The sequence below is a fragment of the Prionailurus viverrinus genome, chromosome D3 (assembly GCF_022837055.1).
Source record: "Prionailurus viverrinus isolate Anna chromosome D3, UM_Priviv_1.0, whole genome shotgun sequence".
NCBI classification, from domain to species: Eukaryota; Metazoa; Chordata; class Mammalia; order Carnivora; family Felidae; genus Prionailurus; species Prionailurus viverrinus.
This window is the reverse complement of record NC_062572.1, coordinates 81986953-82009289: the sequence shown is the minus strand read 5'-3', so window position 1 is coordinate 82009289 and position 22337 is coordinate 81986953. Positions and strand designations below refer to the sequence as shown.

Genomic DNA, 22337 nt, shown 5'->3' with positions numbered 1-22337 from the left:
GGGACCGGAGAACCAAGTGAGAGGGGACTTTTCTCATTTACCAGAGAGGTTCGTCCTAAAAACAGACTGCTAAGGGGTAGGGGAGGGCACAGAAATCACGATAACTTTAATATTCAGAGGTTATCAAACAGGTGAGAGAGCAGATCTGGTGTTGTACCCAACAGCAAAACTGGATTACTGTGTTGCAGCCACAGGAATAAAGACTTCAGCTCACTTTTAAGGAAGAACTGTCTGGTCAGACACTACAGGTCTCTGAAACACTATAGACGGTTTTTAGGAGGGAAGGAAGTCTGGGAATCCATAAGGTCCTTTTCTAATCTTAAATTCTAAGTCTCTGAACTAAGAGCACTTCACGATGACTACAATTTAAGGTAAAACTAAAGAACGCTTTCAAAGAAAATACCAAATAATGGTTAAGGTAATTATTCCAGAAAATGACAACAAGTAATATTGCCTTTTTTGGTGACTACCTTGCAAGTGCCCTTCCCAGTCTTAAAATAATACGTTGTAACTTAAAAACACACCTGTTAGCTCCTCACTTGAAACCTAGAGTGTCTTTTATTGAAGGTAAGAACAATATACAGATAAAATCCACATGAGGAACATACCTCTTCTGTTTGCAGAGGTCCTGACCTAGAAGTAGAGCCTAGAAAAAAGGTGGGTGCCCAGCATAAAGAAAGGGTGGCATTCTCTCGTCCCTCCCTCCCAGTATCTCCCAGAGCAGGTGGCAACTCCAACAGAGCTAGGAAAGAAAGCGGAAGGGGGTGAGAAGACATGAGCAGGCAAGATGGGAACACAGGATCAGTTTAAACTGCTCAATGCATAAGCCAGCAGCAAAAGTATGCCTCTTTTGTTGTTATGATATGGTCAGCAAACTAGGTATTTTTTGACTCGTACAAAACTGGATTATAAAACTCTGGGGAAAATAAAATTAAATGGCTTTGAACTGAAATGACTCAGAACTCAAGGGAAAAAACCCTCCTTTAGGAATATAGTAACTGGGATTCAGAACCCATAGTTGCCACGGGAGAAAAAAGAATAGACAGGATCAGCAATGTGGAAATAAGACGAAGCATATTTATAACCACAAAGAGATAAGTTTAATATTTTTATTCACTTCATCACAGTATTACGTATTGCAAAATCAAAATTTAATGTAACCCAAAATATTTCATCCTCAGCTTAAATTCAAAGCAGAATTTCTAAGTTCCCCAATGTCATAAACTGCTGCTCATATCTATAATAAAGAAAGATTGAATAATGTGAACTTTTATGTAACAAATCCATTACTATGTTGGAAAGTTAGTTATAATATTTAGTAACTCATAATCAATTTCCCCAGTAAACAACATGGAACTAGCAGGAAACAAGGCAGACTGACCGGCACTTTTTTTTTGCTTTATCTAGCTTCTGTTTCTTTCCCTTTTTCACACTGCTCAGACACCTGAGATATGGCTACATTTTCACATTTTACACAGGTGTGCCTTTGTACATACTTGACACCTCTCCTTGTTTTTGTTTTTTAATTTGAGAGAGAGAGAGAGCACGCGAGCACGTTCAAGTGGGGGAGAGGGGCAGAGGGAGACAGAGAGACAGAATCCTAAGCTGGTTCTACATTCTGCAAGGAGCCTGACACCAGGCTCGATCCCACGACCCTGGGATCATGACCTGAGCCAAAATCAAGAGTTGGATGCTCAACCAACCGAGCCATGCAGATGACCCATTTATACCTCTCCTTTATATGCCCTTCCCTTGGGTGGCTCAGTCGGTTAAGCGTCCAACTTCAGCTCAGGTTGTGATCTCACGGTTTGTGGGTTCAAGCCCCGCATGAGGCTCTGTGCTGCCAACTCAGAGCCCGGAGCCAGCTTCAGATTCTGTGTCTCCCTCTCTCTCTGCCCCTCCCCCACTCACACTCTGTGTCTCTCTCTCTCTCTCAACGATAAATAAACGTTAAAAAAAAAATTTAATGCCCTTCGCTGTTGTCTTTGTGGTGAACTCCTATTCGTCCTTCAAAACTCAATTTGCCCATTACCTCCTTGAAGCCTTCCTGTACCCAAATAGCTCATATATTGGATTTCCAAACTTTTCTCATCTCTTCACTACAGAGCTTGTATGAGAGCAATCTCCGTGGGATGCAGGGACATATTAGAAGCTAAAATCCATGTCACTTGGTTTCGCTTAAGATTCTACCACACATCTACTAAATTATTCTTGGTCAAATGGCCCTAAATGCTCTCTCTAAGAAATGGGCATAAAATGTGAAGTGAGAGTTTCCAAAAACATGCCGTTAAGCCCTGGACTCCTTAGCAGAACCGTACTGAGAACAAAGCTTCTTACCATTATGATCCCAATGGAAGCAACTACAGTTACATCCCCTAAAAGAAAGGTGGCAAATCATGAGGACAAAAAAAGCAGCACATCCCCTAACCTACACTTCAGATGGTGTGTACAAGGTGACTAATCTTATCGGGCTCCTTGCAGCTAGGTCTCATGACACAAATCTCCATACTGGAAACCTTAATCCCATTACACTAGAGTAATCTGACTCAAGTAGTTAGTGAAGTATTCTTTGAGTGAAACCGGACAATAAAACACTCCCTTTAAGCACGTGAAAGAAAAAGTTCATTTGTGATTCACCATATACGTTATTTTTATTTAAAGGGTGATATTTACTCATCACTTCTTGTGATATTTAATTCAGCATGACGCGTGGCCCCGACTTGCCTACACCATGCATATTAAGAGTGAACGCAACATATCAAGGAACCAAAGGTTCACCACAGTGACTTAAAGAAAAGAAAAACAAGAGGCCTAGAATTAAAATACTACGGTTCATGGTGGAAGAAGGATAGGAGAGAGAGAGGCACTGTGATAGCCATAGTCACTGGCAACTGCTAGCCACTGACAAGGAGAGACACTTGGGGCCTTATGGGGCATGAATTTATAGCGATGGACCATATAACATACACATGCAACACAAGTGGTCACGATTGATAATTGTGGAATCTGGGTCATAGGTATGTGGGTGTTACTCTACTATTGTCTCTACTTCTAAATATTTGACATTTTCCATAATAAAAAGTAAAAACACACATTCATGAACACCACCAAATCAGTGATCTGAATCCCCCTTTTCAAAATCTTCCTTGAAATGGAGAAACAGACTTTAAGGTGGAGCAGTGTTGCAGAAGTGACTAAGGCATAATTAAAAAGTTAGTATGCTTAGGCTGTAGATGTGTATAGAAACTAACTTTGAAAAGAAGTCACAGGATTAATCAACATGTCTAAAACTAACGTGCTCCAAAAAGCGGGCCACAGAGATGGGCATCAAGGTCAGCATTTCTGCAATGTCACTCACACATTTCACAGGAGCTCTTCCAAATTCCTATTCTTCCCTCAGCTACCTTCAGCCTTCTTCCCCACTCAGAAAACGTGCTGGCTACGTGTACCCATGCTGAGCAAACAGAGCCCTTTTTTTACACTGCATACAACAGGATGTTACAACAGGATGTTTACTGAATTTTTAAAGCATGTTGTGCATTAATATTTTAGGGATGATTTACAATCAATATTGTCATCCTCCCAAAGGAGTCGTTTTCTTCATGGTATCTGCTGCTAACACCCACCCCAAATAAAAACTCTACTGGGACTGTCTTGGGTGTTATTTTTGCAAGCAATACAAAATGCTAAGTTTTAAAAATATTAAGTATATAAGAGCCTATCTTGGTAGAACATTTCTAATTAATAATCTTTTACAAATGTTCCCCAAATCAAACAAATTAGAACAAAGATGAATACGTCTATTTTAGCTAAGATCCAGAAGCATAAAGTGAAAATAAAGAATTTTCCTTTTAAATTAATTATCTAATTCATTTTAATTTAAAAATCATTGGAATTGGTTCTCTTTGTCCTCCTACTCAGACTGAGGTGAGGATGGTCATTAAAACTCAGAAACTTGGGGGTATGTGGGTGGCTCAGTCGGTTAAGTATCTGACTCTTGATGTTGGCTCAGGTCATAATGGGTACAGTTTCAATATCGCAAGATGAGAAAAATTCTGGAAACGGATGGTGGGGATGGTTGCACAACAATGTGAATGTACTTACTACCACTGAGCTGTATACTTAGAAATGGTTAAGATGGGGGGCGCCTGGGGGGCTCGGTTAATTTTGGCTGAGGTCATGATCTCACGGTTGGTGGGATCGAGCCCCACATCAGGGTCTGTGCTGACTGCATGGACACTGCTTGGGATTCTCTCTCTTCCTCTCTCTGTCCCTCCTCTGCTGTCTCTCACTCTCTCTCAAAACAAATCAATAAACATTTTTTAAAAAAATCAGAAATGTAGATATTTCTTTCTGTTCTCGGTTTGTTTTTCTTTCATATCCTTATCAAAATGAATCTCATTTAAACATCAGGATGTAAAGACAATCCATTCTGTGAAGGCTTTGTTTCTCAATAAGAAAGAAGAAAAGAAAAGAAAAGAGAAGAAAAGAGAAGAAAAGAAAAGAGAAGAAAAGAAAAGAGAAGAGAAGAAAAGAGAAGAAAAGAAGAGAAAAGAGAAGAAAAGAAGAGAAAAGAAAAGAAAAGAAAAGAAAAGAAAAGAAAAGAAAAAGAAGAAAATCTCCATAGTAACCCTGAACATGACTAAGCTGTAGAACTTCCTAATACCTCCAGACATGAGCAAGAGCAGAGGACAGTGGAAGGGGAAGCTACAAGTAGAAGTGGCTTATGAGAGTCACCCTTGACCATGCCAAATTCCCCACAAGCACATATGCCCCAACGGATCGAGCTTCTCATCATCCTTCCAGCAGCCCCAACCTACTCTCCCAGGATGCTGAATTAAAGCAGAAGATATGATCACAGGACTCTCCTCCACATTCAAAGCTTAAAGAAGAGCATGGCCCTGTCTTACATGCAATTCATATCCGAATAGGGGGTTCTCGCACTGATTTCTTCTATAATATCTAACCTCTTCAACCAGCCCCTTACAACTGACTTCTCCTTCCATTCACTAACCCTAACAACTTCTAAAAACGTGTATCTGGTTTGTAAGACTAGAGAAAGGAAAGACACTGTATCTAAAATCTGCATTTACTAAGATGTTCTGCCCTTTGTCCCTGACCCCTGACTTTTCAGGAAGAAATCTTTCTTTCCGATGTCTGCCATCCTCAATTGTGTTAACCCCAAAAGGCTCCTGTGGTTGTCAAGAACAGCAGAAGGTCCTTTGTTCAGATAAATCAAGCATATGTGTGTCTTTATCTCCTTAAAATATACATAAAAACAAATAATACTTTAAAAAGATTGTCTGGGGGCGCCTGGGTGGTTCAGTTAGTTAAGCGTTCAACTTCAGCTCAGGTCATGATCTCGCAGTTTGTGAATTTGAGCCCCACGTTGGGCTCTGTGCTGACAGCTCGGAGCCTAAAGCCTGCTTCGGATTCTGTGTGTCCCGTTCTCTCTGCACCTGCTCCACTCACACTCTGTCTCTCTCTCTCTCAAAAATAAACATTAAAAAAAATTTTTTTTTAAATAAAAAGATTGTCTGGGGGCACCTGGGTGGCTCAGTGAGTTAAGCACCCAACTCTTGGTCTCAGCTTGTGTCATCATCTCGCAGTTTGTGGGTTCGAGACCCATGTTGTGCTCAGTGCTGACAGCATGGGGCCTGCTTGCGATTCTCTCTCTCTGCCCCTCCCCTGCTTGCTCACTCACCCTCTCACAAAAATCAATACATAAACTTAAAAAAAAAAAAAAAGATTGGCCAATCAATGGTAACAGCAGGAATGATGGCCATAAAATTATTTTATTTCTGCATTTAGTCAGTCACTCTCATACACACACACACACACACACAGTTAGAATTACTATGTGTCGGTAGAAGTCTATCATGTCCACCTCTGACGTAAGCCCTAGGAGGTACTATTGCTAATCCCTTTATCAAATGAGAAAGCCTAAAATTTAGATACTTACAGTGACAGATTCCGTGAATGGTGGAACCCGTGTCTACCTTAGTTTGAAACCTAAATTCCTTACTCCCACACCATTTGACTTCTCCAAACATTGAGAGCCTTTCTGAAAGGAAAGGAGGTTAAGGTTCTAATTCAAATTCATTCTAGCTAATACCAGTTAACTACTAGTTAACTACTTGTTAACACTAGTAACTTAGGGTAATTAAATTCCAACCCCCCCCCCCTTCCTGGAAGCACTCACAGACACCTGTGTGAGATATAAGCTGGGTCTTGTTGTGGATGGATATGCTTGTGAATTATCTTCTCTTGTAGCTACATTACATATCAAACACTTTCTAATGGCAATGTAGTAATCAGTGGAAGAGGAAAACTCACGCCAACACTTCACCCTGCCACCATCATGTTTCCTGGGCCACAATTCTCCCCCAACCCCCACCTCTCCTGTGAGAGTCCTGATGGGTGCATCTATTCATGGTTTGGATAATCAGAGACAGTACCTTATTATAAATACACCATCCTATGAAGATGGCATGTCAGCCACCCAGCAACAGCAAAGAGTCAAACATATGACATTTACAATTGCCAGTTAGATATCAACAATTTCCACACCTCTTTTAAGAGGCATTTCATAATCTACCCTCTTTCATTTCACTTCTTTGCTGTCTCTCTAGAAACAAACTCTTTGAGGTTAAAAACTGTATTTTGCCATTGCTTTAAAGGTGCATATATAGTCTAATTAGTGTTGTGGTTTCTGAATGAGTCTACAATTTACCTAGCAATTCAAATCAAGAACCTAGAAGGCATTTTTTATTCCAAATTTTTCCTCATGCTTTGTATGTAATTATCAGTAATCCTGTCTCTCAATCTTCAAAACACATCCCAAAATGCATCTATCCACTTCTCTCCATCTCTCCTTTCACCTCTTACCTGGAAAATACCACAAGAGCCTCCTGCCAGTCAGACCCCACCCCTTGCTTCTCTTCTTGTCCTCCATAATCCATTCACTACACAGCAGCCAGTGTCAGATTATGTAACCTTCTGAAAGAGAAGTCTTTCAAATGGCTTGCCATTATGCCAATCATATAATCCAGAGTCTTTACCCTGTTTTGTAACCTAAAATCCCTGCCTTCCCTGACTTCATGTCTTAGGACTTTCACACCATCTTTTCCAACTACCTGGAAAGCTCCTCCCACCAGGTCTTCAAATAATTGGACGCTTCTTTTCATTGAAGTTCCAGTTTAGGGGCACCTTGGAGGCTTAGTAAGTAAGAGTCCGACTCTTGATTTCGGCTCAGGTCATGATCTCACAGTTCATGGGATCAAGTCCCTCGTGGGGCTCTGAGTTAACAGCATGGAGCCTGCTCGGGATTCTCTCTCTCCCTCTCTCTCTGCCCCTCTCCTGCTCATGTGCACACACTCTCAAAATAAATAAATAAACATTAAAAAAAAAAGTTATTCTTCCTCCATCATTCTTTGTCATTATAACTTGTATTATAGCTCTGTGATTATTTGATGTTTTCTTTCTCGTCTGTTTGCTTATTTATCATCTGTTTCCCCAATGTAAGTGCTACCGAGAGAGAGGAATTAGACTTGTTCTTTGCTATATATCCCAGTGCATAAAACACATACTTGACATACAGAAGGTGCTTCATAAACGCTGGCTATCTTTAGAACAGTGACTTATCAGTTGGGTGGATGTTAATTAAACTCAATACCTATTAATCTTTTTGTTATTATTGTTTTAATCAAAACAATTGTCATTGGTAACCTTGATAATTTACCTGTTTACTCACATCCTTATCCATGTTTAAGAATTTATGCCTCTGACTTGTTCCAAAAAGAATGTAAAGCAGCTGACTATGACACTGCATTTGGTTTAAAAGGTCAAAGCATCTCCACATAGGACATTACAGGAAATACCTGACCAACACTCTTCAAAAGTGTCAAGGTCGTATGAACCACAGAAAGACTGAAAAACTGCCACAGAGCAGAGGAGAAAAAGGAGACATGACAATCAAATGAAATGTGGTACTCTGGACTAAATCCTGGGACAGGAGAATGAAAAATGCTAGTAAAAAACACTAATGAAAGAGCCAGTAAAATCCAAACAAATTTTGAAGTTTAGATCAGAGTAACGTGTTAATGTTGGTTTCTTAGTTTTGACAACTCTGTCATGGTAACGTAAGATCTCTGGGAAACTGGGTGGGGCTACATGGAAACTCCCTGTACTATCTGTATAACTTTTCGCTAAATAGAAAATTATTCCAAAATAAAAAGTTTATTTAAAAAAATCAACATCTCAGGGTGCCTGGGTGGCTCAGGTCACAATCTCACAGTTCACGAGTTCAAGCCCCACATCTTGCTCACTGCTGCCAGCACAGAGCCTGCTCTCGACCCCCTGTCTCCACGCTGCCCCTCTCTCTCAAAATATAACGAGTGCACATGGGCTCTCTCTCAAAAATAAACATTTAAAATAAACACGTCAATCAATCAACATCTCCATACAGAAAAAAAATTCAATGTACTTTGACCACAGCTTGGCATTTTATTCCGAATAAAACAGAGTATAGGCCGTTGACTTACTGCTTTGAACCCATGTAACCATTTAAATATAAAAGCACAGTATTATTTTAATATTTGTCTCCTCACATTTGCAACCACAAAAGTAATTTTAAAACGACCATGCAGATGTATTCATTGCCTCTAATAGCACATTAATTCTACAGGCATGCCGAAAGAAGCGTCATCCCTCCCATTTTCTCTAGCAGGATGCTGCCCTATGCAATTAGAACCTCCACTGGCCAACCAGGTTGGGAGAATCTTCTGAGTCCCTATCAATCTGCATTCTGCCCATTGCTTCTTCTCTAAAAGGAGGAAGCACTAATGTTCTTAAGTGCATTGCGTCATCAGAGAACATAGCTTTTACTTGACAATTCACATGTAGCCAGTATTTCAAGAAGTCTTTCCAGATATTATTCTCGAATTTTCTGTTAACCGTTGACAAAGTTATTCCCTATTCATTCACTTGATAAACAATTACATCATACAGCAGTTGGGATCACACTGAACTTGGATAGCAAACTGGATTATAAATTTAAAAATATGAAAGCAAATTCCAGTGTAATGTTTCTACACCCAAGAGAGGTTTCATCATTTCATAAACACACCCAAAACCAAGGCACAAAGTACTGCAACCCACCCATTTTACACATAATTCTATAAATGTGATGTAAAATCATCTTCACACGGAGTACCTGAAATACCAGCATTTATTCTGGCTTCCATTACACACACACACACACACACACACACACACACACACACACACACACACGTATACTGTTTCATAGGTCATGGTGATCTCATTTAAGTAGGAGACTATTAAACAGTCAAGAAAATGACGATGTGAAAAGAAATTAAGCCATTTGAAAGGCAGAAGTTGGACAGGTGAAAGGGAGTGGCACAGATTAAACCACTTAAATGAAAAAATAGAGGAAGAGGGGAAATTTGTAACACTTCTCTGGGTATTTTGTGGTTTTGCAGTTGTCCGACCCTGGGCCAGTCCCTTAAATATTCTTAGTCTACATTCTTTATCTATAACATTAAGATAGTAATGCCAGTCTACCCACTGAGTTCTTTTTTTTTTTTTTTTTAGGGATAAACAGAACCCAGCAAATGAAGCACAATTTAAAAATTTTTCAGCTGGCTACTTTTCAGCCAAAATGAGCTTTCAGAAAACTAAAAAAATTATTAAGTATAATACCATATTCTGGAACTGGGTAAAACAGAAAGCAACTCTAGCCAGCTAGAAGCTGAAAAATATTCTTGGGTAAGCACTTACCTTGGAGACTTGTCGAAGCCACCTTAAATACTCTGTGAATGTATCAAAACAAATGTAGTAAGTCTGGCTTTGGGGTCCAGAGGAGCTAAATGCTAAACAGTGCTGGTGCTTTTTCACTTCTTCTACCTATAAAAACAGAGACAAAAACACATCAGGAAAGCAGACCATTTACATAGTTCATTAACCATACCTTAGGTCAGTGAGCCTACACAGATTTGCATCTTTCCCTATATATGTTCCTCTTAATACTTAAAACACGTAAGTTCCTGAGTCTGACTAACCAACTTGAATTACAAGGAAATCGAAAATGGGGAGTTTTATCTTCTTTAGATTTCCCCACAGTAGTGCAATTCTCTTCTTCCTGTTTAGATTGGAACAGACGCCCTTTCTTATCTTTCTATATCCTCACAATAGGCTGCTGGGGTTCTTCCTTCCTTTGGGAGGAGTTTTACTTAAGACTTAAGGATTTTTACTGCAGAAGGATTTTTACTTTGAGCGACTTTTGTATTAGTCTGCATTACAACCTTTTTTAAAAAGAGGTCTTCAAGCGTGTTAAATAAGTTTTTAAAAATTTAACGTGAAATTGAGTTTAACGTGAAAGAAAACTCTACCATAAGAACTTTCAAGTCCTAATAAGGCAGCGATACAGTCAAATCAAATTTCCACTCCCAGTAAATGCTTCCTAAGCAGGAAAAGTCCAGACAATAAAGTAACATGGTATTCCACAAGCTCCTATGCTGCAGTTACAAAACTGATCACAAGTCATAAAGAGTAAAGAATTTTCAAAAAGATCAGTATCACAGACTATGTTCTGGGACCAAAAGGCAATTAAAAGTTAGATGTCAATAATAAAAATTCCATTTAAAATCCAAGTGTACTGGGGTGCCTGGGTGGCTCAGTCGGTTCAGCGTCCGACTTCAGCTCAGGTCATGATCTCACAGTCTGTGAGTTCGAGCCCCGCGTCAGGCTCTGTGCTGACAGCTCAGAGCCTGGAGCCTGCTTTGGATTCTGTGTCTCCCTCTCTCTCTGCCCCTCCCCTCCTCATGCTCTTTCTCTGTCTCAAAAATAAATAAAGACATTAAAAAAAAATTAAAAAAAAAAAAAAAATCCAAGTGTACTTAGAAAACTAGTAACACACTTCCAAACAACTAAGTAAAAAAAAAACAAAAACAAAAACAAAAACAAACATAATAGAAATTTAGATAGTCTTAGAACTGAACCATTAAAAAAATACATATCAAAATTTATGGAATGCAACAAAAGCAGTACATAGGGGAACATTTATAATTTTAAATACTCACATTAGAAAAGAAGGCAGAAAATTATTTTGATTGATACATGTCTCAAGAACTTAGGGGGAAAAATACCAAACCAAAAACTGAATAAATTCAAGCCAGAATAAAGGTGACATCAAAAAGCAGAAATTAAAATGTCATGAAAACCAAATATACAACAGAGAACATGAACATTAACAAAATACTGGTTCTTTGAAAAGGCTAATAACAAAGTAAATGTCAACAGATATTAGTTCATGATATCAGCTGAAGACAGACATAAATAACATTAATAATGAAAAGAGAGATAGGCCTACAGATTAAGCAGAGATTAAAAAGAACATTATAAACAATTCTGTGGCAAAATCTCAGAAAAATATATTTTACTAACACTAAATCAAGAAAGAAAAAAAAACCGAAGGCCTACATAGTCCTATAATCATTTAAGAAACTGAATAAAACTTTTTCTCAAGAAATCTCAGGCCCATATCATTTTATAGATGAATTCTATCAAAGTTCCAAGAAAGAGAACATTCCAAATTTGTGCAAACTCATCCACCCAACAAAAAATGAAGAAAAATACTACAAATTATTCTATAACCAAAAACAGATCAGAGTAGTAACAGAAAAAAAAAATTATAGGCGAGTCTCAGTTATGAACACTTATCTTGAACAAAACGTTGCACCACAATCCAGAAATACAGAAGGAAAAAAACTGTATCAAAAACAAATCGGATTTACCTGAGGAAAGGCAAGATGATTTAACATTATTGGAACTATAAAATCGTTAATCACATTAACAAATTAAAGAAGAAAACCAGGGGCGCCTGGGTGGCTCAGTTGGTTAAGTGTCCGACTTTGGCTCAGATCATGATCTCACAGCTCGTGGGTTCGAGCCCCGTGTTGGGCTCTGTGCTGACAGCTCGGAGCCTAGAGCCAGTTTTGGACTCTGTGTCTCCCTCTCTCTCTGCCCCTAACCCACTAGCATCCTGTCTCTGTCTCTCTCAAAAATAAAATAAATAAACATTAAAAAAAGGAGGAGGAGGAGGAGGAGGGGGAGAAGAAGAAGAAGACCATATGATCATCCCCACAGCTGCAGAAAAAGCATTTGGTAACATTCACCACCCATTCATCATTCATGATAAAAACTCCCAGCAAACTAAGAACACAAATAACAACTCAAGCTGACAAAGTGTATTTATCAAACATCTAAGGGAAACTTCAGTGTTAATGATGATATACCACTCTCTTTAAGATCACTGAGAAGACAAGTATCTACTGTTTCTACTCAATACTATACTAGAGTCCTGGCCATTACAGTAAGACACAAATATGTATTAAAGAAGAAAAAATTGTCATTATTTTAATATTACATGATTAGCTACATAGTACACTCCAAAGATTCTATAGACAGTATATTAGAATAAATAAGAAAATTTAGCCAAGTGGCTGAATATAAAATCAATACTCAAAAGTCAGCTGTATTTCTTTTTTTTTTTTTAATTTTTTTTCAACGTTTATTTATTTTTGGGACAGAGAGAGACAGAGCATGAACGGGGGAGGGGCAGAGAGAGAGGGAGACACAGAATCAGAAACAGGCTCCAGGCTCTGAGCCATCAGCCCAGAGCCTGACGCGGGGCTCGAACTCCCGGACCGCGAGATCGTGACCTGGCTGAAGTCGGACGCTTAACCGACTGCGCCACCCAGGCGCCCCAAGTCAGCTGTATTTCTATACACTAAAGACAAAATATTTTTTAATGCGATTTAAGCTAATCACTATAGACAGAAACTAGACCAGTGATTTCTGGAGGATGAGGAAAAGAGTGGAAGGAAGGGGGATAAAAGGAGCACAAGGAAACTTTCAGGGGTGATATGATCATTCTTATTCACTGTGGTGACGGTTGAATGGGTGTGTTTAGCTAGCTATACTGTTACCAAATTATCATCAAAATGTGCAGTTTAATGTCTGTCGATTATACCTCCATAAAGTTTGGTGAAGATGCAGAGAAACAGGAACACTTGTACACGGATGTGAGTGTAAAATGGTACAACAACTTTGGAAAGCAATTTGACATCATCTTGTAGCATGTGCATATGCCCTATAGTCCAGTAACTGCACCCCTAAATGTGTATCTAAGAGCAGTATTTCTCAAGGAAGTAATTTATTTTAAGGATTTTGAATTAAACAGTTCATTGTACATTGTGCAGGACTGTCTAATACTTCGTGTGACTTTTTTTTCACTGAGCCCCTGCCCTGTAAAGGCCGATAGTGTCCCCTTGCACCAAATATATTGGTATTAACCAAACACTCTACTTTCCACGTTTCCCAGAGTTTCCGCAATCAAGGTGAAGTCATGTGACTAGTTCTGGCCAATGAGCCACGAGCAGAAGTGGCACGTGTCACTTCTGCATCCAAATATACAAAAGCCAGCTTATGACTCTCCAGTTACCTCTTCCCTTGCTTAAGCACCAAAGGAAGGTTGCATGTTCCAAATGTTATAAGGGAGCAGAGCAGGCTGGGTCCCTGTACAGTTATGGGAAAAAAGAAATCTCTACCAATCTACAGTGGACGTTTAGTGGAATGAGAAAATTTAAGTCACTGACATCTGGGGGGGATTTGTCACCATAGCATAATTTAGCTTACATCAACTGATACGTTGACTGTTCAATCACTTCACAATCAAAACACCTGCACATATTATCCAATGTCCCCTTTGGGCACAGTACCTCTAAGAACTACTGTCCTAGAAAAACTACTTGTGTACCAGGAGGCATATCAACATAAGCCCATTTTGGCAGAATCATTTATAATGACAAAAAACTAGAAGCAACTCAATGTCCAACAGGAAAATTACTTAAGAAATTATGAGAATTTAGAACACTTACAGAGGGAAACGTTATACAGAAATAAAAACCACATACAGAAAGCAACATAGAATCTTATTATGAAGCATAATACTGAGTGAAAAAATTCAATCACAGAAGCCCACACATGGTATGATACCAATTTTATTCAGATCAAAAACAAGCAAAACATAGTTACATCATAAAACATTTTAAAAAAGAAAATGATGAATACATATTCTAGGACAATGGGTACCTTTGGGGTTGGGGGATACCAGTGGGACAGATGTAAAGAGAACACAGGTAGAAAACATTGGTGTTTATATGGCTGTGATTCCTAAACTGAATAGCAGTAGGTAAATGGTTATTCAATTTATTATGCATCATAATTTAACAAATATTAAGTAAAATATTAAAATGTTACATCTAAAAACCGATGTTAAATTCTACAGGATAAATTAAATATAATGTAATACTTGCACAATGAATAGAAGCTTATCTATTAAATAATTTTCCCCAACAATGAAATTTTAAGAGCGCTTCATTTAGCTTTATATTTGGAATTCGACATTTGAAAATGGGAATTAATGATCATGCTCAAGTAGGGTTGTGTTTGATTTATCAGCAATTATTGCTAGGTTATGGCCAATCTATCTCACACTTCATTTCTAGCTCTGCTTCATAAATATTTTAAAAACAAAACCAAAAACCTTCCATTTACTCTTAGCTTTTCCTTCAACAGAATAAAACGGAATGAGCAGAATGAAAAAAGGAACAGATACACATTAATGAAAACTCAGACGGCAAAGAGTGAGTTATTTTTCCCTAACTCGGTCAACAGGTTTTAAAAGACTGTTTTTCGACATACTCAATTATTTTTAAAGGCATAGTACAAAACAGGTTTTACAAGGTTTGTCTGTGAGAAAAGGAAGCCATTTCAATTCATTCAATGGTAGAAGTCCATCCAATAATAGGCCTGGGAAACAAGACAAGTCTCTAGCCCTGAATGAAAATGCTAATTATAACTTGATCTTCTGAACCTTATCTGAACATTCCACTACTTTCCTGCCTCAGCTTCTCTGAGCACAATAATCTTTCTGGCCATCTCCTTCATATGTCAAAAGATTTTTCACCCTTCAAGTTCGACCATAATTGCTACCTCCTTCATCACAGAATTCCCCGATTCCCCCAGAACAAAATGTAATCTCTCTGCACTACTTTTTTGCATCTTAGAGCAGATTTTATTGTGTCCATCCTTCATCTCCGGATAGTAAATTATAAGCAATTCAAAGGCAGGGATGATGACTTATCCATCTTGGTATTTCTGGGGCACCAAGCAAAGTGGCTTCCCCACAGAGGTTATTTAATAAATAGTTATATTAAATTTGCCTAAGCAAACACCTAACATCATAGAGAAGAAATAGACTGTTGACCTAACGGGGCATCAAACATCTAATATGCATTTTTAATGATGACCTTTTGGAGTAGTAATGATGACCAATTTTTCAGAATTCAATCCAAAGGACAAAATCTTCAGTAATAAGACACCAGTAATTCTTCAACGCTCAGACAAAAGTTAAGTAATGGCTTCAAAATAGATGACTGAAATAGATCTAAATGTACCTTGCAGCCTGGCCAGAATCTTTTTTAAATGATCAAGTATTAGTCTTCTTAGGATTAGACTGTCTAATAGCAGAGGGGCGGGTAGGGAACTGACATGGGCTATTTACATAAGGAGAGACTACTTTAAATTATGAATGAAGAATGAATTTGCTACATAGCAAGTGAATAATAACGGCATTTACTACTGCACACATCTGATTTTACCTAATTCATTCCTAATCCCTGGAATAAACAGATCAAATATTTGCCAATTTTAAAAAGTTCACTTCAACAAAAGTGGTGTTTCATTTTCCCCTCTATTTATATCCTCCACGTTCTGCCGTCTTTCCCATGCCCATTCAGGGAAGAAAACAGTAAAGAAAATATTTGCTTAATATGCCCCCAATTTTCACACACCCTTTTCTTCATCCAAATTTGCCTTCCCATTTATTAAAAGATTATCCTATCATTTAAAAATCAGGAAATACTAACATATAATTATGGTAATGATACATCTACCAACACTTGGGAATTAATAAATTGACATGGCAAAAAAAAGAATGTATCATTTTCCCAAGCAATTTGGTTCTATTTCATAAATGATAGGAATAAAATAATTGACATGCCCAAAGAAAAGCAGCTAGCAATGTTGGGAATAACTATCAGCCATATCACAGCCCTTCTCTGAAACAAGGTAACATTTCAATTTCAAAAATTATGAATGGCTAAACTGATAAACTAAAAAATGCTAACTTCACTGGTCACTAAACAAAAATAAACAGAGAAGTAGGGCAAAGTCGGATCAAAGATTCATGCAAGAGAGAAAGAGTCTAACCTTTGGTAAGAATGCTTGAATGATCCTTAAGCCCTGGACTTAAGGATCATTATTCTATCCTACACAAGATACACTCAAGATATCAAGAGATGTCTGCTAATAAATAATAACTTATCATCTGTAGCCTAAAATATAACACTGACTTTTAGTTGCTCTGTTTCAGGTCTGTAAATAAGATGCATGTACCAATAAAGTGATCGTCACCAGGGCCTCGCGTGAGCCGATGCGTGGCCATTTTCCACAACTCCACCATCCAACAATGCCCACTGGTGGAGCAAAACAGGAACTGAGTAAGACCTCAGATGAGTGAAAACCATGGACCCCATAGTACAGAAACGGCCCAAAGTGAGCTTAATAACACTGGGGAACCCGTTAGCATTTTGTTCATTTTGAACTTACTTTTCCACCAATGAGAGGCAGAACATGCATCTTTCCGGCCCAGCTGTCTTTCACAGATGACACCATCAGGCAGGTCCCACACAGGATGACTTGGCGTCTGGCCCATCGGTTCACCGGCAACTGCATTTTGCCTTTACGGACGTTATACATTCCTGAGAGCTGAATCCGTTCAGAGCCACCAGTGCTGTGGGGTTTTCCTGAAACAAACACGCAAACATCTGAGTCCAAAGAAGTGAGTTTTCAACTCGTTGGCATACCAGATAAACCACCTGGACCACAGAGAATAATTATAGGCAACGACCTAATTTATAATCGAGAGACTCTGAAATGTGCAGTAATACAATTATGGTAAGAACTACCACATCTACTCCACACGTGCATTTTAATTTTGGGCGAAGAAGAGCTTTTTCCTTAAAACCCAAGGAAACGACCATTTTAACTCCTCTGTTACAACCCAAGTGTTATTTTCTTCTATATCCTCCACCATTTTTGTTTACATTTAAAAAAGGGATGACTTCAGATTTTTATAAATGGCTCGAGTTAATTTCAGTACACTTGGAAGAAAACATTACAGACCAAGATAGGAAAATAACCTTCAAGATTTGGCATTTAATGAAACTAATCTGTTGTAATGAAATTAACTGATGACATTCTTCCTTCTACACTGACTCAATGTACACGTACTATTAAGGAGATGGAAAATAAGTAACTTTTCTAATAAGAAAATACTACTTGGTGGCAATGGTTAAGTCCTCAAAGACAGACTTAATGCCAATTCTATGAAGGTTGGTGAGTGGTGCTTCTTGTGCCTCAGGAAGACAGAGACACAGGGAGATGCACTGAGCCTCAGAGACAAAGAGGGCACTGGGAAAGATCTTAAGAGTCTTTGTTTCCAAGCTGAAAATGAATCTGGCAGAATGACTTGCAGACAAGTCCCATCAACTAGATGGGAGAACTCCTGTGACTCACGTGTCACACAGCGTTATAAACAAGGAGAAAAACATTGCCAGTTGTAGACATTGAATGTATAGTATCAAAGAGGACCGAAACCCACTCTCAGAAATAAATTAATGAGAGACACGTGTCCTCGCATAGGACCCAAGCCAGAAGTGTTCTTTTACTTGGAAATTTGCCTAGTTGCCAAAGGCTAGCAGAAGAAACATATTCAAGAGACATTATATTCTTATGAATATTAAGAACTAACATAAATACCAAGTAGTTTTGGTAGATGTCTAATACCTACTGGAGAAGGAAACGAAAAGAGCACCAGCACCAAAAATAGATCTCAAGAGATCCAGCGTGTTGGAACCATCCCAATACATACCTTTGGGCAGAAATAACAAAACCAGCAGGTTTGAATTTCACTTCCTCTTTCTCCCGGTACATCAGAATGTTTCATAAAATAGATACTGCACACTACATAATTTTGCTGGGGCCGGGCCAGCATGGAGTGTAACAGTGGTTCAGCTATTTAAACTTGGTGCCCAGCAAACAACTACACAGCTGCCACCCGCAAGGGAGCTGAGGGCCCCGCTGAATTGTTCAGTCACCAGATGCTAATGTCCCACAAAGAGATAGGAAGCCCAGGAGACTTCACATCAGACACGACTTGCCAAAGGCTGCCAATGATGGATCAGACCACAGTCAGTCGCTTGTCCCCTTCTGTACTAGTTCATTTACACCCAGAAAGAAAACGCTCAGACTCCCAGGCTAAGAGCTCCTTTCTACATGACAGACATTTCCTGTCGGAAAGAAGCGCAAGATTACTAGATTTCGAAACTCCAATCTCCACAAAATGTAATAAAGTAACACAGGCTAACGAGAGATCTGATCTAAATATGCATACGTGTGTGTGCATGGGCACACACACACACACACACACACACACAAGCCTACATACAGACTAATGAATGCAAAGGAGACATTTTATTTAGCCCATCTGAGAATGGCTTCGAGGACACATGTTAACCTGTCACATTTATGTAGATCTGTGAGTAGAGATTAATGAAAAAGACAACAGGGGTACATAAAGACAGCCCTTCAATTCTCCCAACTCCACAAAAATCCTACACAAAGTCCCAGAACAAATCACCAGATAGAGTGGACTATATATCCTAGAGAGATAGAGAGAGAGAGAGAGAGAGAGAGAGAGAGAGAGAGAGAGAGAGAGAGAAAGAGTATGGACACATCAACAGAGATAGGCTTTTTATTCTCTAATTAGAAAAATTCCCAAAGTGCCTGAATAGTCTTGGAGCCTAATGGTAAGATCAGTCTGTCCTTGGAAAGCCCTAAACATCCCAGCCTGAATCAAACCCCTCCTTGTCTTGTTCTGAGTGAATTTCAATATCCTTGTTGTCTGCTCCCTCCCTGGGTGTTCCAGATCACACACGCCCTCGGGACTTGCTGTGTACCAAACAGGGCTCCGGGGAATATGGAGATGAATAAGACTCTACACCTAGGCAATCAGCCACGTGCACCCTCCTTTGCGTCAGACTTCTTTATTCTATGACATAGGAATTATTTTCTCTCTCCCTGCCAACTCTCAAACTTCTCATTTTGGAGGAATTCCAACTGTCCCATGCTCCAATAAATATTGACAACACCAAGTGACCAATGCCTGCCAATTCAAAGTTGGATCGGTCGTGAAAACTTTTACTTTAGAAATGTTACTCTAATTCCCTGCAGGTTTAAGGCATTTCTTACATGACGCAGGAGGAAAGATAGACAGCAAAAGCAAGTATTTCAAGCTGAGATAGAGACCTGACCACAGCAATGTTTGCTGCAGTCTACTTCAGTTTCGTCTATCGGCAGAGAATTTTACTAAATAAATGATTCAAAGTATTTATTCCTTTAAGGGAAACTACGGTCTGTTCTGCTACAGTATGTGATTCATTAATACCAATGAGCTCATATGATTGTAAATAGAGGACTGGTGTCATTTTAACATGCTGTATTATGTTGGTTCATAAAGATTTACTCTAGGCAAAAGGAGCCAGATTGGTAGAATTCTAACTTTCAACAGCAAAGGGAAAAACCCACAGTAAATACACCGTCTCTGCACCCACAAGACAGCGTTACTACTGTTCTGTCACTGTGCATTTTTAATATTCCTTAAGGCAACTCAACGTCCAGCCTGCCTGGGCTGCCTGGGTTAGCTCCTGCGGCCCATCGTTACTTTTGTTAGTATTTTGGTTATAAAGATGCATGAACTTAGAGTCCTACCCCCTTCCAACTGCATTTTCCCGTAAACTTTTATTTCTCACTTACAATTGTGGAGAACAGGGAAATTTTCAGGAACATCTACAGAGTAACAGAAACACCTGTTTTAACTCTAAGACCGTTGAAACAACAGAGAAATAAGTACAAATTTGGCTGTTGCCAATTACATGCCTTTGCGAAATATATAACCACGTCTATCATTGCAGTGGCTTAAAAAGACTCCATAAAACTCTTTTAAACTCTTCCCCTCAAGAGATGAGGCCTAACTCCACTCCTCTTGCATGTGGACAGTACTTAGTGACTGGCTTCTAACAAAGAGAATGTGGCAAAAGTGAAGCGACTTCTGAAACCAGGTCGTAAAGGGCATATAATCTCCTCCTTGCTCTCTCTCTAGGATCACCCCCTCTGGAGAAACCAGCTGCCCTGTCACAAGGACACTCTGGAGACCCTACGAAAAGGCCAACAAGGTGAGGCACTGAAATTTCCGGCCAACAGCCAGCAAGGAAGTGAGGCCCCTTTTCACCAGCCGCATGACTGAGCCATATTGGAAGCAGATCCCCCAGCTCCAGGCAAGCCCACGGAACTGCTGCCCCCAAATCATCTCGACGGCGGACCTCAGGATACTTGAGCCACAACCACCCAGCTAAGCTGCTCCTGAATTCCTGATTCCGAGAAACTAGAATAAATGTGTGGTATTTGAAGCCATGAAGTTTGGGGGCAATAACTAATACAACTTTACTAAGTCCGTGTCGGTTCTATTTACCCAAACATAGCATTACTTTAATAACCCACTTTCCCCTAAAATAATCCACAGAACTTTGTACAAATAGTAAAGGTCTACTGTAATCAGAAATATTAACAAACAAGAAGAATAGTATATAAAGCAATCACGACGTCCACAACTTAAGAGAACGGAAGTATTCATGATGATACGGCACCAAAACCTAAGACAGCCTGATCACTGCATAAAAATCAATGGAAGAATTTACCATGCCCCTAGAGCTGGAAATGGTCAGGAATAAGTGAAAACATTCAACCCTCACCTGACCTTCTCTACCTTTAGAGCTCAGACTGACGAAACTCTAAAGCATGTTTCTTATTGCATATAAATCCTTAAATCCTTCTTGACTACCTTCAGTGACAGAAAGACTGAATTAAATTACTTGCCTAGGGTCATTTCAAGAGCTGGCAGAAGGATTTCAACAACCCATAACAAGGTCTAGAGACCTGAGCACTGAACTGGCACCTGGGAATTTGGTCTCACAGCTGAAAGGCTAAACAGGCTCAGCGAGACGTGCTGGCAGGAGCTTTGAAACAGATTTAAGACTAGCTGCTTTTAGCTAATGGAAATGACAACCAGCTGCTAAATAGATTTGGGGAGGGTTAATTTGTGTATCAGATCAAAATATATAAAGTCAACTGCCCAATAAATCTTGCTTCTTACTGACAGCTACTCAATTCGATTAGGTTTATTTGTAGCCCCCAAATTACCATAGACCCTTCTCCCTGAGCAATCTCATGCCTTGAACCTTTCTCTAATCTCTAAATTCTTGAATACCACTGGAGCTTACAATTTCCCTTATAATATTAATTACAACAGCACTGGAAAATGTGAGCTACCTCTTCATATTCTTATAGATGCTGTAAACACAGAGCCAATATAATTTTTGAAAAAATCCACCAAAGCAAAATCAAAATAAAACTATAGTAAAATTAGCCATGAACTTAAAAAAATCCAAAAAGTCGAAGTAATGAAGATGATTACTACAACATACATTCTACGTAATACATAACAAGCGATACTAAATTCAAATGCCACAAGAAAATGCTGAATGAAGGAAGACAAGTTACAGCGGAGGGCCTCAAACTTCAGCATGCACCAAAATCACCTGGAAGGCTTGCTAAAAACAGATTGCAGGGCTCCATTACCCAGAGTTTCTGATTCAGTAATCCTAGGTGGGGGTGGGATATTCTGCTGATGCTGTGGGTCTAGGACCACCATGAGACCCACTGGGTTACAGCATTAGGTTAACAATGTTTTTTCAACCAGGTGATCGTCAGCATTTGCTTGATAAACCTTGACCAAGGAAGTAAGTGCATCAATTTGGGGAAAGGATGACAAAGGCAACCAGGAATGAATGAGAGAGCAGGTGCTGCCTTTATACCCGCTCGTCCCTCTTTCTTCCCTCACTTCCTGTCCTCACAAGGAACTTGATTCATCTCTCAGGCATCTTCAAAGTTCCCTCCATTCCATCATCAAAATTACTCCTTTGTTGTCAGAATACCTGATGCTCACGTCTCTTCTTGGGATGTATATTTAGAGAAGGTATTTTCTTCAAAGGTGGGTTTCATTACAATCTTGA

At 39.2% G+C, this 22337-nt stretch overlaps 1 protein-coding gene across 1 annotated transcript in view; it reads right to left on the bottom strand.

The window, feature by feature from the left end:
- The window catches only part of PHLPP1 (PH domain and leucine rich repeat protein phosphatase 1), a 215499-nt gene that overhangs the window by 93522 nt on the left and 99640 nt on the right, over positions 1-22337 (bottom strand). Inside the window, exons 2-3 of the mRNA XM_047827890.1 lie at positions 16756-16952; positions 9802-9927 (exon numbers count right to left, since the gene is read on the bottom strand). Coding sequence (XP_047683846.1) covers positions 9802-9927; positions 16756-16952 — 323 coding nt within the window. The remainder of the gene's footprint in view (positions 1-9801; positions 9928-16755; positions 16953-22337) is intronic.